This window comes from Eptesicus fuscus, chromosome 4 (assembly GCF_027574615.1).
Source record: "Eptesicus fuscus isolate TK198812 chromosome 4, DD_ASM_mEF_20220401, whole genome shotgun sequence".
NCBI lineage: Eukaryota > Metazoa > Chordata > Mammalia > Chiroptera > Vespertilionidae > Eptesicus > Eptesicus fuscus.
This window is the reverse complement of record NC_072476.1, coordinates 80,700,425-80,716,794: the sequence shown is the minus strand read 5'-3', so window position 1 is coordinate 80,716,794 and position 16,370 is coordinate 80,700,425. Positions and strand designations below refer to the sequence as shown.

Sequence of the window (16,370 nt, the reverse complement as noted above, 5' to 3'; positions counted from 1 at the left end):
CAGTGGGAGAGAAAGAGTACGTGTTTGTTTTGTGTATCATTTATGTTGTTTATTATTTTTCTCATTTTAAACCAGAAGCATATAGTGAATGTGAATAGCATACAATCCAGGATGGGGTGCATTTCCTGTGGTCCTGCCACAGTAGACTACCTGGCTTTCCTAAGAGAAACCCTGGACAGTTGTGTTTAAGGGTCTTCAGCATGTTCTATTCCTTTTAGGGTCCTTTCTACCAGGTTTTGTGTCTTTATATGGATGAACCCTTAGTTGTTGATTGTACTAATCTTGGAACTCCATGCTCAGAGGCCCTAGTTCCTGAGGTTAGACACACCAAGTGAATTTCATTTGACAAACATTAACACCATGAGGCTGTTTGGGAATCTCTTGTGAGAAGGGAGGCAGGGGCAGTGTGTCGCTGTCGGGGAGGTTATGAAGAATTTTAGACAGGCGCGTGTAAGAGCGACTGTTTTGCCCTTTGTCACAGTGTGGTCCTCTCTGTCCCACAGCTGGCCCTGAAGGACCCGGTGCACACTGTGTCCTTGCAGCAGTTCACCTACGAGAAGCTCAAGGCACAGCAGGAGCTCCTGGGCGAGCAGGGCTTCCAGTCCCTCATGGAAACGGTGGACACGGAGATCGTCACCCAGCTCCAGGAGTTCCTGCAGGGCTTCTGAGAGCACAGGACTCTGGCGGCCTCCGCTCCGCAGCCAGCCAGGGAACCCACCTGCCATCTGAGCGCCTGCTGAGACACGAGGAAAGCCTGTGTGTGAAACAAGCAAAGACCACACTTTTTTACTACAAAATGCAGTGACTGAATGTAAATCCCGCATAACTAAAACCACAAACGTATTCCTCAAAAGAATTTAATTTTATATTTATGAGGGGCCCTGTGTTTACTAGAGATAGATTTGATGGTATAGCTGTTTAGTTTCCTGATAAGAGAAGAAACTATTTGATTACCTTTTAATCATGTGCTCTTAATCTTTGAGAAAATGAAAGTTAATGTCTGAGATGTCTTTCTGCAACCAAAATTAGTAAAAATTGGCTGCCTTACCTCTTTTTTAAGCTAATGACACTACTAGTTTGAGAAATGACAAAGCTGTTCAGATGCAATTAAAGAAATTTGTGCACCAGGCAAAACTATATAAATAGTGACAAATACACATTACTAGATTATCTTGCAAGGGAGTTGCTTTCATCTGACATAGAAAACGTGTTTTATCAAACAAATGCTTTTATTTTCATTCTAGTAATTTGTTACCATAATTAGTAAAGGTTTGTTTTTTTCTCATTTGATGTTCAGTAATTATATTTAGTCTTTAAATACTCATTGTAAGGCCTGCAGAAGTGAACCTGTGGTACTGCAGTACCAGGTGGGAGACCTCGGGTCAGGATTTGGTCCTAGTTCCTTTGTTCCTCCAGAGGCCCAGGGCCACCAAGAGGACCCAAGCAGCCAGACCCGTGCTGCAGCGCGGCTGTTCCCACTTACCCATCCCGGGCTCTGCAGGCGCAGGGCTGCCTCAGGGCTGCAGTGAGGTGGGTGCCCACACTGATGTGATAAGTCTTCCTTGTTCCTCCAACACGCAGCACCACACAAGGGGAAATGGGAGAAGATACAGCCTTACTTTGTTTCACTTGCCACTTATTATTAGGAACCTTTAAAGCGTTTGTAAGGAAGCACTCAAAAACACTGTTGGAAAATGCCTGGTCTTTCTGTGGAGAGTTGGTACAGCGTGTCCCTGCAGGAAAGCACCGCCCCTCTCTGAGCTGCAGAACCCAGAATGTATAGAAGTATTGGGTGTTTTCAGCAAAAGAAAGAAAATGTGGTCCAAATTAAATTTTCCAAAGATACCTTACATTTGATTTGACTGGTTATTTTTTCCCCACTCACAAAAACAGAGTTCATAAAAATTGCCCAGTGAATTTTAAAGGGAAGTTTTCTTTCATGCTCTGGTGTTGGCGCTGTCCAGGTAGGAGGCAGTGCTGCGTGTGGCAGGTGCTAGTTCCCCTTAGTTTCTCTTTTCATTTAAAGTCTAAGAGCTTCTCGAAGCTGTTTCTTCATCACCATTCCTCAGTTTGCAAGACTGATCTACGGAGAATAATTTATTTTTGTTGTCTTAATCATTTTCATTTGAGGCACTATTCCTATTAGTGTTAATAAAAAATTGTCAAACATACTCCAGTTTTCCAGCTGCAGTGACGTGCTCGTCTTCCCAGTCCTGACAGATTTCATTATAGTGTTACAGCAAATATTACTAAAATAGCCATTTTGGAAAAAGGTAAAAACTTATCTCTGGGAAAGAGATTATTCATTTTTTTTTAAATCAAAGATTAAAATAGGCTTTGTAAATAGCTCAGAAAAAACTCCATGTATCTTGAATTTTTAAGTGCTTAATTAAGACATAAAATATAAGTATTGATTTACAGAATTCTGTTTATTAATGCAGTCTTCTGGCAAACATGTAAGATGATCATTTCTGTTCCGTAAACATACTCCTTTTCTATTTATTTTACTTTCCAGAGAGTTCTCCCACCCTCTGACAAAGGCCCAGGTAGCGAACAATAACGTTAAAGTTTTTATTGTAAATGGTTTCTCCTCCCCTTCTCTCTCTCATATTAGAGGAGCCGCATCACTACACGTTAAAAAGACAGTTTTCCTTGAAAAGTCTTCACCTTGGATCTGTATTTTACCTACCCCTTTATTCAGCAGGTATATGCCAAGTTCCTGTTTTGTGCCATGGTGCTAGGCTACATTCTGGGGTTAGAACAGGGTACTTACCTCACAGAATTTTACAGTTCAATGGAAGCACTTGCCACCAGGGTATAAGAAAACTGTGGTTCTAACCGTAGTGTATGTTCAGGAATAGCAGGGAAAGAAGATTACTTACAAAAGAGAAGGCTGCTGGCACTGTTTAATTTTAATTTGATGTCCATTTAAAATCTGCCCTCAAACAGCACAGTTTGGTGAGGTTATTGCAAAGTAAATGTCACTGTGCTAAAACTGGGCAGCTGTGATTCCAGACTCAGAACTGCTTGAAATTACTCTGACTTACAAAATCATCAGTGAGATTTTGAAAATGTTAGAAGCTCTGTAGCCTCACAACTAATTCCTGATTCTACGAATTATAACTTCAAGGCTTACCAACTAAGGCCAGTGGGTTTCTATTCTACTTCTACAGACCTTATAAATCCCGAGTTTAAATTTAAAAGTCATTGCAAAAGCTGAGGAAAGGCTAAGATGCATGCCATGAAAAACAAAACTAATCTCCCTACCTTAGAAAAGTTTAAATCTATAGAGCATTGAAAGAAATACCAGGATGCTCATCGTCTAGATTCACCAAATTGTTTTCTTTTGCCACATTTATCTCTTCATATATATATATACACACACACAGACAGTATATGCACTTAATTTTATTGAATCATTTGAAAGTACAGACCTTTCACCTCCCTAATTCTTCAGCATACCTCTAAGAATGGCATTCACTACATATCTACTAATCATTATTATACCTAAGAAAATATTAATGCACTAATCTATATATATAAAGGGCTAATATGTTAAGTGTCCGACCATCCGACCTGTTGCTGTGATGTGCTCTGCACTAGGGGGCAGACGCTCAACGCAGGAGCTGCCGTGATGTGCACTGGCCATTTATAGAGAAATGGCACCATGGCCTGGCACCAACAAAGCAACACTTGGCCTCCTCCAAGTGGGACACAGGCCCTGCCACCACCCCGGAGCAAATTGCAGCCGACGCTGCCGAGACCCCATGGCACAAAATGCGGCCCACAGCCCAGCCTGGAAACAGTGGCTGTGGATGCCAGGTAATGACTTAACGTAGCAATGCCTGGCTTTCTCTCCCTAGCGACTAGCCTCCTTAGAGTTTCTTCACCCAGGATCACGACTTGCTTTATACCCAGGTGGAAACATTTTACATTTTAACCAAATGTGTGTGAAGCGTTTTCACGTGCCACATCTCATTTGATCCTCACAGAAGTCCTGGAGTAGGTAGATAGGAAACTCAGTGGAATCCTATTTTCGTCTCATTAGCCAGAAAAGGGAGATTTAGAAAGCTTAGAAACTTGACCCGACTGAAAAGAAGTAAGAGATGGTGGACCTTGAAAATGACTTCAGGTTATCTCACTGCACAGAATATAGTCAAACACTGCTGCAGTTAAATATTTTACCTTTTTTCCTCCCTGCGTGATCTACAATAATAATCTGCTTTGTGTTGATTTTACTGCTGTGTTGCTGACAATTACCTGAAAAAGAAGTTGGGGTGCTTCACTGGGGTGGAAAAAGTTTAGCTAAATCAGAAAGCAGGTCTAATTAAGCAAGTTTATTCTATAATATAAAAGGCTAAGTTGACTCGTGCATGCATGTTACATGTAACACTCTTGCACCAATCGCACGCAAGTGTTTTGATCTGTCATTGTCAATTGTGGATTTGGTTGACAATTCTATTATAGAGACAGGGCAAATAGCAATATTAAAATATTTCTCCTAATTTACTTTCGATGTGCACAAATTTGTGCACCAGGTCTCTAGTATCTAATAAACAGTTTGAATTCCAATTTTCCCAAAGCACTACAGATATCTCTTCTACGATGCTTGGTTGTTTCAAGATCCAGAATTCATTGACATTGATACATTGAATTTAGCTGTTTAGTTTTGAAATCTAGAATAATCCTTTTTTCGTGTCTTTTTCATTGCCTTTTTTGAAAAATCCAAAACAGTTGTCTTACTATATGTCCATTATCATGCAGTGTTCTATTGTTTCCTCATGATTGGATTCAGATTGATATTTTTTGGCAACAGGATTCCGTTGGTCATGTGTACTTGCTATGGCATCACATAGCAGGCGTGCAATGCCGGGTTGTGTCTCTGTTAATGGTGCTACAAAGATTTAGGTGTAGCATCATTAAAGGATAAGTTGTCAAAGAGAACCTTACAGTCCTAGAAATTTTCAGTATTGTTTTATTTATTTTTTATAGTTAATCTTCACACAGGGACATTTTTTCATTGATTTTTTTAGACAGAGTGGAAAGGAAGGGGAGAGACAGGGGGAGAGAAATATGGATGTGAGAAGAGACACATCAATTGATTGTCTCCTGGATGCACTCCCATCAGGGCCGGGGATCAAGCTTGTAACCGAGGTACGTGCACTTGACTGGAATTGAACCTGGGACCCTTCAGTCTGCAGGCCATGCTCTGGCCACTGAGACAAACCAGCTGGGGCCATTTTATTTTTTTTAAACCTTTGAGCGATGGGAAAAAATGTATTGAACCTGGGCATGGTTTCATCAATCTTAAGTCTCTGAAACTCCATTATTGTTATGGCACAGCTCTTAGCCAAGAGTCATCAGCTTCTCTCCCACTCCCTCTCTTTCTCTCCTCACACCCTCTGTGTTTAAGAGGTATGTTTATCTTTGTGAATATTTCAACTCACCACTAAATATAAAGAAATGGAGGCAAACACTGCCTTTCTCATTGCATTACCAAAACACCCATTTTGGATTTGTAAAGTACTTGATCATATTTGGGCTGAACTTAACAGGCAGACAGGCCTGACTCTAGAGCGTGTTCTTTTAGTGTGGTTTATGGTAAGAAGCAGTACATATCAGCTGGCAAGACAAGGAGAGAGCAGAAAATAATCATTTCCTTAAATGTGAAACTTTGGTCTTGGTACCTCCATTGGCCTGTGACATCAGGAACAGCAGTTTAAAGTCACCTTTCTCTCCTTAAGAGACTACATTCTGTCCCAAATTGTCAGCAACACAGAACCTGATGTCCGTGAAGTGGTGCAGGCCAGTCTGTGGGCTACAGAGCTGGAACTTTCCCACAGCCCCGGCTGCTGTCTGAAGTTGAGTGTCAGAGCCCTGGGGGTGAAGATCCTAGTGCCCTGGAAAGGACAATAGGTGTTGATCTGAGTCTCTCTGTTTTTACTTCTGGGGGTTGAACTGGCCCGAGGGACTCCTTATTGCCTGAAACACTTGGATAAAATTCAAAATGGAGAGTCCTTGACTACATTTTTTCTTCTTTCTTACTCTCTAACAAGTAGAGAGTGTCCTGTTAGCCCCAGATCTTTAACAAGCACCATTTGCTCCTTGTTCCAGCTGATGCCTGCATCCAACTCATTTGGGCCTGTTGAAATTTGTTTAGCCAACTGTGCTTTGAAGAACTGTCCAATTCAGGGAGGAATGTATTGATGTCTGGTCATCCAGCACTTTTTTCCTTCTGAGTGAAGCATTGATTTTCATGCCACTTTTATTTCCCACTAGGGCAAAAAGAGAATGCAAGTAACTGCTGGAACGGGTAGGTATGAGTCCAGTGAGGCTTAAAGCATTTATGTCTGCCCCTAGGCAGATGGTTTTAAAGTTGGAAATTGGCTTTATGAGTAGAATTCTGCTTGTTGAGGATTTTTATTGCAAAACCTTAGAGCAGCAGAGTCTGGAGATGAGACTGAGTATTTTCTCAGTAGCTTTACCTCAGGCAAGATGAGTATCTCATTTCAGAAGAGGCAGGTCATTTCCACAGTGCTCTCCAGACTAACTCCAAAGTGGCCTTTTCTTTGTTAACGAACAGTGCAGCTTAAGCAGTAATGTAGAAGAGCAAAACTTTGTGATTGACAGGGAAGTCATAGCCCATAAATGTGCACACTGAACTCAGAAGTGTATTGACAGCAAGCCAGGGCAGGAAAGTCTATTGACAGATCTGGAGGTAATCACAAACTGATTATGAGCTCCATTTAGTCCAGGAAGGCAGCTCAGTTTATTTCTTTCTTGGGTTGAAAGGCACATGTCTTGTGCTGCCTCTGGCAGTGAGATCAATATTGTGCAAGGCCTTTTCTTTTCAGCCTTATTGTGCTTTGCTATAGCACAACGCATCGAGAAATGCTGAACCCAATATTTTATTATGCTTACTAGATAAACCTGCTAAAGGCAGCCTAGTATGGAAATATGGAAACCTAAACCTACTGAAGTAATAGATCAGATAATTGGTTATTTTAAAAGCCTATACTTTTCAGAAGACTCTTATAGATATCACTTCTTATAGATTTTTCTTAAAGGAAGAAGATAGGCTCTTTATTTATTTTATATTTTTTAGTCATATAAGTTCAGAGCAGGAAGGGAAACAGAGGTAATCTAATCTAACCATACCATTTCACAAATGAGGCAGGCTCGAAAGACCTTGAATCTCTAGTGCCTCCTTCAATGTACTTTCAATTGTATTTGTTTATTTTATTTTATTTATTTATTTTATAATTTAATAAATCTTTATTTTTCAGATCATTACAATTGTTTCTCCTTTTTTCCCCCCATATCGCCCCTCTACACGGTTCCCACCCTCCCTTCTTCCCTCACCTCCCCCCCGCTGTCCTTATCCTTAGGTGTATGATTTTTGTCCAGTCTCTTCCCGTACCCCCCACACAGACACCCCTTTCCCCCTGAGAATTATCAACCCACTCTGATTCTATGCCCCTGATTCTATTATGTTCACCAGTTTATTCTGTTCCTCAGATTTTTAATTCACTTGACTTTTAGATTCACTTGTTGATATATATGTATTTGTTGTTCATAATTTTTATCTTTACTTTTTTCTTCTTTTTCCTCTTTTTAAAGAATACCTTTCAGCATTTCATATAATACTGGTTTGGTGGTGATGAACTCCTTTAGCTTTTTCTTATCTGTGAAGCTCTTTATCTGCCCTTCAATTCTGAATGATAACTTTGCTGGGTAGAGTAGTCTTGGTTGTAGGTTTTTGCTATTCATCACTTTGAATATTTCTTGCCACTCCCATCTGGCCTGCATAGTTTCTGTCGAGAAATCAGCTGATAATCGTATGGGTGCTCCCTTGTAGGTAACTAACTGTTTTTCTATTGCTGCTTTTGATATTCTCTCTTTGTCTTTTGTCCTTGGCATTTTAATTATGATGTGTCTTAGTGTGGTCCTCTTTGGATTCCTTTTGTTTGGGGTTCTGTGCTCTTCCTGGACTTGTAAGTCTATTTCTTTCACCAGGTGGGGGAAGTTTTCTGTCATTATTTCTTCAAATAGGTTTTCAGCGTCTTGCTCTCTCTCTTCTTCTGGCACCCCCATAATTCTGATGTTGGTACTCTTGAAGTTGTCCCAGAGGCTTCTTACACTATCTTCAACTTTCTGAATTCTCTTCTCTTCTTGGTTCTCTGGAGGAGTGTCCTTTGCCTCTTTGTATTCCAAATCTTTGATTTGATTCTTGCGTTCCTCTAGTCTGCTGTTGGGTCTCTGTATAATATTTTTTATTTCAGTCAGTGTATGTTTAATTTCTAGTTGGTCCTTTTTCATATCCTCGAGGGTCTTATTAAATTTACCGGCCTTTTCCATGAAATTCTTCAAAAACCTTATAACTGTGTTTTGAACTGTTTGTTTTCCTCCATTTCTTTCATTTGCGATCTGTTTCCTTGCCTCCTCATTTTCGCTGCTTCCCTGAGTTGGTAGGGTAGCTTTGTGTACTAGGTGTCCTATTGGTTCAACGGGTCAGCCTCCCAGTTACCTGAGGTGGACACTCTTGGTGTACCCCTTTGTGGACTGTGTGTACAGCCTTGTTGTAGTTAAGTCTTGATTGTTGTTGGTGTCACTGGGAGGAATTGACCTTCAGGTCAATTGGCTGTGAGGACCCGCTGTGTCTATAATGGAAGAGTTGCTGTGCTGGAGACATGTTTATGGGGCAGGACTTGTTCCAGTAGGGCTTTGGTGCTCACTGAGTCTGCCTCTTGAATGTGTCCCTTATGAGAGTGGTTGAAATCTGGTGTCGTCTCACACCGACCACTAGATGAACTAGTTTCTGGATCTCCAATGGGGTGCAGTTCAGCTACTGTCTGAGGCCACCCAGCAGGAGCTACAGCAAGAACTACAGTTTTTTCCTCTTTTCTTGGGCTTTGGCGGTTTTGGAGCAGTCTGACTGGAGTTGCAGTTTATTTGGTTAAGCTTCCATAGAACAGACCATTTATATGCAAAAGCCGCTGTGTGGAGCCTGGGCGGGTTTGTAGAATGTGCGGGGCGGGGTCTCAGGGCAGGGCGGGGTCTCAGGGCGTCACTAGGCTAGGGCGTGGCAAACAGCGATGGCAGCCATCAGCCATCTCTGCCTTTCCGGGTTTCCAAGTCCCCGCGTCCCGCGCTCCAGTGCAGTAAACAATGATTGCTGGGCACACCTCTGTAAAAAAGTCACTCTCACTTTCCGACCCAATGGCTGAGAGTCCAGCTTCTCCCCATAGGCATCTGGGTCCCCCGCGTGTCCCCAGAAACTGGATTTCAGAGTGATTGGGATCTTATCTCCCTTCGGGTTGACAAAAAGTCGCGTACCCAGTCGCCCACCACCAGCCCGATTCACGCCTCTGTACCTCAGCTTTTCCGCATTTGTGCTCCTTTATTTTTCCTTCTTAATTGTAAATCTACCACTCAACCAGCTTTCCCGTGGTTCTGGGTGGTAGACGCTTTGTCTTTTAGTTGTTGTTTTGAAATTGTTGTGCGAGGCGGCAGTTTAGTTGTTTACCCTTGCCGCCATCTTGGTTCCTCCTGTATTTGTTTATTTTAAATGTTAATGGTTACCTAGGTTTACAATATACATTTTAAACTAATGTAAGTCCACCTTCAAAATAACACCTCTTTATGTGTAGTGAAGGTACTTTTTAACAGTCCTCCCTCTCGTCCCTCATGATGTTACTATCACTCATTTCACTTATCCATATGCTATAGTCATCCAATACACTGTTACTATTACTTTATACAGTTACCTTTTAGATCAACTAAGGCTTTTAAAAAGGCAAAAGATTTTATTTTACCTTCATTTATTCTCCCACACTTATCCTTTATTTTATGTAGATCCAAATTTCTGACCTATATAATTTTCCTCTTAATATTTCTTTGCAGGGCAGGAATTCCCTCCCTTTTTGCTTGTCTGAGAAAGTCTTTATCCTTCACTTTTGAAGGATACTTTTGCTGGATATAGAATTCTAGTTGGGTCATTTTTCTTTCAACACCTTAAATCTTTTACTTCATTGTCTTCTTGCTTTCATGGTTTCTGAAGAGAAGCCCACTACTATTCTTATCCTTATTCCTTTATAGGTAAAAATGATTTTCCCTCACTGTTCTGACTTCTTTCAAGATATTTCTCTTTGTGTTTGGTTTTCTGGAGGTTGAATAAGTATAAACATAGGTGTCATGTTCTGGGTTTATTTCTGTTACAGTGTTTTTTATTTTTAGCATTTTTTCTTAGAATATTCACCCATCTGTTCTTGCATATTGCCTGCTTTTTCTAGTAGAGCCCTTGACATATTAATTATAGTTATTTTAAATTTCCTACCTGAAAATTGTAACATCTATCATACATGAGTCTTGGTCTATTTGTTTGAAGTCTTCTCTGATTTCTTATTTGATCACAGATCTTGACCTGTATGTATTGCTTGTTTTTTAGCATGCTTTATATTTTTATTTTTTTATTTTTTGCTAAACATTGGGCATACTGCATTGGGTAATAGAAACTGAGATAGTGTTCGGTGTGAGCATTTGTGTTAATCTGGTTAGGATTTAGGCTGTGTGTGCTTAATGTTTGCTGTAGCTGAGATTGGTGCAAGAGCTTTCAAATTCTTCTGGGCTCTGTGTTTGTTTCCTCTCTTGACATTGGCCTTCCCTAAGTCTCAAAGAGAGGCTGTGTCTGATAGCTCTTTCAGGGGCAATCCACTCGCACACTGTGGTCCTGATGGTAGCTGAGATTGGTGCAAGAGCTTTCAAATTCTTCTGGGCTCTGTGTTTGTTTCCTCTCTTGACATTGGCCTTCCCTAAGTCTCAAAGAGAGGCTGTGTCTGATAGCTCTTTCAGGGGCAATCCACTCGCACACTGTGGTCCTGATGGTAAAGTGTGTGGGAGAAGAATGTTCTCTAATCATGATTAAATCTCAAGTCTCTTAGTACACTGGCTTGAGTCTCTGGCCTATGACCTTGAATAGCTTCCTCATCCCTCTGAGGTGGGACAGGAAGGCTAGAAGGGGCTGGGGTGAGAGTTATTCCATTCTCCTATGGCTTCAGGACCAGGCTCTGGTAAAGTCTTTCCCCTCAGGAGTAAGAAAGCCTCTGTTATGGAGAAAGCTCTGGGCATGTTTCACAAACATCACTCTTCCCTCCACCTGCCAGAGCCACGAGGGAATCTTCACCAGGAGAAATTGGTGGGGCTCCTGGAGGTAACGCTCACAGAAGCAAGGTCTGGGCTCAGCGGAGATGGTGATGGAGATGGTGCCGGTTCTGCAAGGCAGCACTCCTACTCCCGGTGAGCAGATCTGGGCTGTGACTCTGGATTTGCCTGTTTCTCCACATTTCGGGGGACAGTTCTCCCTGCAAACTCAATTCTCTGATGAGTTCAAGGACAGTCATTGATTTTCCATTTGTCCAGTTGTTACTCCTGTAAAGACTGGAGTGTTGACTTCCTAGCCCTTTATATGTTGGTGCTGAAACAGTCCAATGTACTTGGCCTTCCACTATCTGAATAACCTGAAGGACAAGAAAAATTCTTTAAGAGATTAGCAGTTTTGTTTCTGAAATAATTTAGAAACAGCAATTGAAAACTGATAAAACAAGTAAAACCTTTCAAGCAAATTACATGGTCAATTGCTTTTTAATAACATTTTCCTCATTATAAAAGCAACACATTTCATGGTAAACAGTTAAAAAATACAATGAGAAAGAGGGAAGGGAATATAAATTGCCAGTAATAATAATAATACTCAGAGGCAATCAGTTAAATTTTGCTGTATTTTATTTTTCTTCAGAGTGTTTAACCATTTCCTCAAGCCTTTTAAACATTCTTTTTTAAAAAAAAACTTTTTATTTTTTTTATTTCAGAGAGGAAGGGAGAGGAAGAGAGAGATAGAAACATCAGTGTTGAGAGAGACTCATCGACTGGGAAGGACAGGGAAGCAGCAGGCCTCTGTAGGGACTTGTGGCCAACTTAAGTTTTTGTCATTTTCCTAAGAACACCTGGAAGCAGAGAGCGTGGCAGGCCACGGATGTGGTGAACAGGCGGTGGGATGGATTGCAGGGCTGATGCCATTAGAACGGTGGTTGATAAGCAATGTAGCAGGCCTGGCGGGTGGCGGTGGTGAGACATGGAGATGCTGAGGTTACTGCTGCAGAAGGAGGAGCAGCTTCAGTGAAGAGGAAGGTCCATGTGGGACTGTGGAAGAGACCATTAGTCCTCTCCTGCCCTCTGTGGGAGGTCACAGCCCAAGGCAAGGTTTGCTATTACTTTTGTTTTTCAAAAGAGAGGAATAAATGTCTTGAAAAATATGTCTGTAAAGCGCCTGGCAAGGTGTCTGGCACATAGTAGGTGCTCTACAAGTGAGTAGGTCCTCACTGGACTGTCGCCGCCACTGCTGAGCTGTGTCCTGGGCCCGTGCTGTCTGTAATGTCATTTGTGAACTTCTTCCTGAAACTGAACTAGGAAATGCCCCTTATGCTAAATTCAACTGTGTTCATGAATAGTGTTTGGGCAAGATTTCTGTGGCGTGGCTTATGGAACATCTTGTAGTCAAAACCACTCTCTGGGACTACATCTCCAGTGTTCAAGTCATGTTCTATTCATTGATCTGTATTCACTCACCATTTCAGAAGAGCATCTGTTCTGTAAAGCGAGGAATAGGAGTTGTAGCAACACCCTGAGAAACGGTGCTGGGGCTGCCATCACAAAGCACCACACACACTGGGGCGCTTAAAACAGGCCCGGAGGCCAGAAGTCCCAACAGGGGCCAGCAGGCTTGGCTCCTTCTGAAGCCTGTTCTGTAGGGGGGTTGCTGCACTCCTTCAGGTTCCTAGGTTTGTGGGTGCATCACTCGCACAATCTCGGCTCCCCCTGTGCCTCCTTCCTCTTAGGAGGGAATCAGTCACTTAAATGATTACATCTGCAATGACCTCATTTCCAAGTAAGGTCATATTCCGAGGTACTGTGGGTTAGAATTTCAACAATTATCTTCTGTGGGGACACAATTCAACCTGTAACAGAGGGATTTAAAAAAACCCTCACTAATATTTCTCTGTTCACATCACCCTGATGATAACATGTCTAATAGCTGTAAGTCCCAGCTCTATGGGTAGAATTGTGGCTCTAAAAATAAAACCTAGTTTGAATGTACTCACAAAGTATGGATGAGTTTTGCCTCGATTTGAGGCTAAATCTGCAGGCAGGCAGCCTGGCCACTGTGGCCACGGGGAGTCTGAGTGGATGGTGAGCACAGCCCCTCAGGAGTCATCACACTCCCAGCGAGGGACCCCGGGGTTCCAGGCTCATTTACTAATCTTGCCTCAAAATGGTTGCTTGGAAGTCTAAGTAATTCATCGCCACATCTTGCAGATGGCCGTTGGTTTCCATCTTCTTTTTTAGTCTTATTTTCTAGTGACCGGGAGCCACATTCGATGTCTGGCACTATCCCAAGGCACTGCAGTTGCACAGAAGGACCGTGTTTCACTGAGCCTGAGGAGGATGCAAAATAAATGGCAATAAACAAAATCCACATCACCATTTTGTTCCATTTAAAATGATCATGGAACTCCGGCTGCTTACAGTGCACTAAATTCATGCTTCATTTTTTTTTATTTTTTAAATATATTTTTATTGATTTCAGAGAGGAAGGGAGAGGGAGAGAGAGATAGAAACATCAATGATGAGAGAGAATCAGTGATCGGCTGCCTCCTGCATGTCCCCTACTGGGGATCGAGTCTGCTACCTGGGCATGTGCCGTTGATGGAAATCGAACCCGGGACCCTGCGGTCAGCAGGCCGACACTCTATCCACTGAGCCAAATCGGCTAGGGCTTCATTCTTGATTTGGCCCCAGAAAACAACAGCAACGGCAGTCCATTGAGCTGCGTTGAAAACTGCCTGAGCTCTCTCTGCATCCAAGGGAGGGTGGCTATTTTCCCAGCAAGTCTGAGCCAAGAGCTGCTGGGGTCGGTGGGAGTCCACACCAGCTCCCCCTCCTGAGAGGTGCAGGCTTTGAGTTATGGTTCTCCCACGCTGGGCGGGTGCAGGGACTCAGGCTGTGTCTGCCGACCCAGGGGCCATCCCACCTCTCTGGCAGAGATAAGTTTATTTCAGCTTCTGTTTCTCCATTAGTTATGACTCTCATTCACGAGAATGGAACCCAATTCAACCTGGCTTAAGAAAAATAGGAATTCATTGGTTCACTTAACTTGACTTTGTTGGGAGAGATTGGTTTTAGGTGCGCTCTGACCCAAGGGCTTAACTGGTGTGGAGAGGATCCAATTTCTTGGCTCTGTTTTCCATAGTGATGGCTCAGCTCCAGGTATATGTCATCTCACTTAATGGAAATTTCAGCAGAAATAAGCAGTGCCTTTTCTCCTGCTGCGCCAACAAAGCGCTTATTGCATCTCATTGCTTCTTCCTGGGCCACAGACCCAACTCTGAGCCAGTCGCTGTGGCCACACAACGTGATGTTCTGCTGGTTAGGCAGGCCTGAGCCACATGCCTACATACAGAGCTAGGGATAGAATCAGAAGGCTGCGGACTGATTGCCGGGGAGCAGACTGGGAGAAGGGCAAAAACAACAACATAAAACACAAATAAAATAAAGTAGCCTCTTTGTGTTGACCAATAGAGTGGTTGGTACAAATGAGACGTGTGTCTGGAACATAGACCCACGTGACTTGTGGTCTTAGTTGCACTGGAAAACAACATCTACAGTGGTTTCCCTCTTAATGCTCTAGGATTCCTTTCTAGGTTTTTCCAAGTGGGTCCTGTACATACTGCTGTTTGCTTATTTTTAAGCTTGACGACCTGTGGTCATCTGTTTTTAAAACACAGTATTCCAGCTTCTTTGAAATCATGACATTTGCTTTTTCTGGTTCCTTTGATCTTGAATTCACGAGTGTCTCTCCTGTTCTGGCATTGTCGGAACCGAAAGCTGTTCTCCAAGGACCCAGCGCTGTCCTCTTATCTCATCCAAACGTGACTCATGTTTCAGGATGCAGCTGACGACGTTCCCTCACTTAGCCCACCTGGACCTGAAAGAGTTAGCTGGTGGATAAGCTTCTATGATCCATGATGAGGGGATCCAGGTCATTCAACTCTTAAACCCTCTTACAGAGACGTGACATTTCTGAGTAGGAGTAAAGCTGCCAAGATACAAATATAGTGAATCAATTCTATGACTAAGGTAATAATATAAGTAGGGGGTTAGCTCATGGAGAGCTTTCAGGGCCGGGCCTGGCTGACTGGACTTATGACCTGTTGACGGTGGCAAACCATTGACTATTTCTGAGTAGGAGAGACAGACACCTTCCTCCTCTTGGCCATCATTCATTGAACACATACGAAGTGCCAAACCCTGAACACATGTCCTTTACATATGTGACCTTATTTCACATCCGCATTAATTCTGCAAGAGAATCCCCTTTTCAAATGGCACCTACTCCCCTGAAATCACACCTCTTTCTTGGCAAGGATCCTTAAAAACACAGAGGACATGCAGAAACCAACCATCCAACCTCACGCAGTGCACAAGGACAGTGGTGGCTGGCATGTGGCCATTTCACCGTACAGAGAGTTAAGCCCTGAGGGAGGAGTTCATCTTTCTCAATTTGTTTGGCAGTTAGCTGAGAAAGACATCATGCAAGGTTAAAATAACAGTGAAGAGGAAACGATGCAATTTCCTCACAGATTAGTTGCTTCCTGCTTCTTGGCCTCCTGCTTTTCCAGAGTGGAGACATATGTGCCCCCTCATTCCTTCCTCTTGGCTCACAATCTCATCTCTCTGTTGTTGATTTCTCTGTCTTTTCCCATCCTGTACATCAGATCTTCCCATGGTCACCTCCCTTCCTCTCCAAGGCTGTTTTTACCACAGAATGGCTCCTTGGACTGATTCAACTCTGGCCCCCCGGCCAAGTCACTTCATGCATGTCTGTGTCACTTTACCTACCTGTTTGTCTCTCAGTGGGATCTAGTGGCCTTTGCTTGACACACACCACCCCCCCTCATTTTTTTTTAAAGTTCATACCCTCTTGTCTGTTTTGAATGATTTACTCCCCAGTGGAATTGCTCTTCCTGTGCTGCTTATCTAGTGTTGGCCAACTTTCCTTTCCGCCAAGGACAGCGCCCTGTTCCTGGCTGCATCCTTGCATTTTGTTCTTGATCTTATTTCTCCTTTGTGACTCCTTGTATTCAAACTCTAGCTGCACCACGTCCTGGCTATGTGGTTCTGGCAAAGTTGCTTTACTTCTCTATGCCTCTGTATTTCCTCTGTTACTATAAATATGATGGCATTACTATTTCTCTTGCAGGGTTCTTGTGAAGATTAAATGAGCTATTATGGAAAATATTTAGAGCATAGCCTGG

The 16,370-nt window shown here is 42.7% G+C and overlaps 1 protein-coding gene across 1 annotated transcript in view; it reads left to right on the top strand.

The window, feature by feature from the left end:
• IPO11 (importin 11) overlaps positions 1-1,850 on the top strand; it is a 143,910-nt gene extending 142,060 nt beyond the window's left edge. The window contains exon 30 of the mRNA XM_008161859.3: positions 504-1,850. Within this exon, the coding sequence (XP_008160081.1) occupies positions 504-668 (165 nt within the window). The 3' untranslated portion in view covers positions 669-1,850. The remainder of the gene's footprint in view (positions 1-503) is intronic.
• Positions 1,851-16,370: the final 14,520 nt, after the last annotated feature.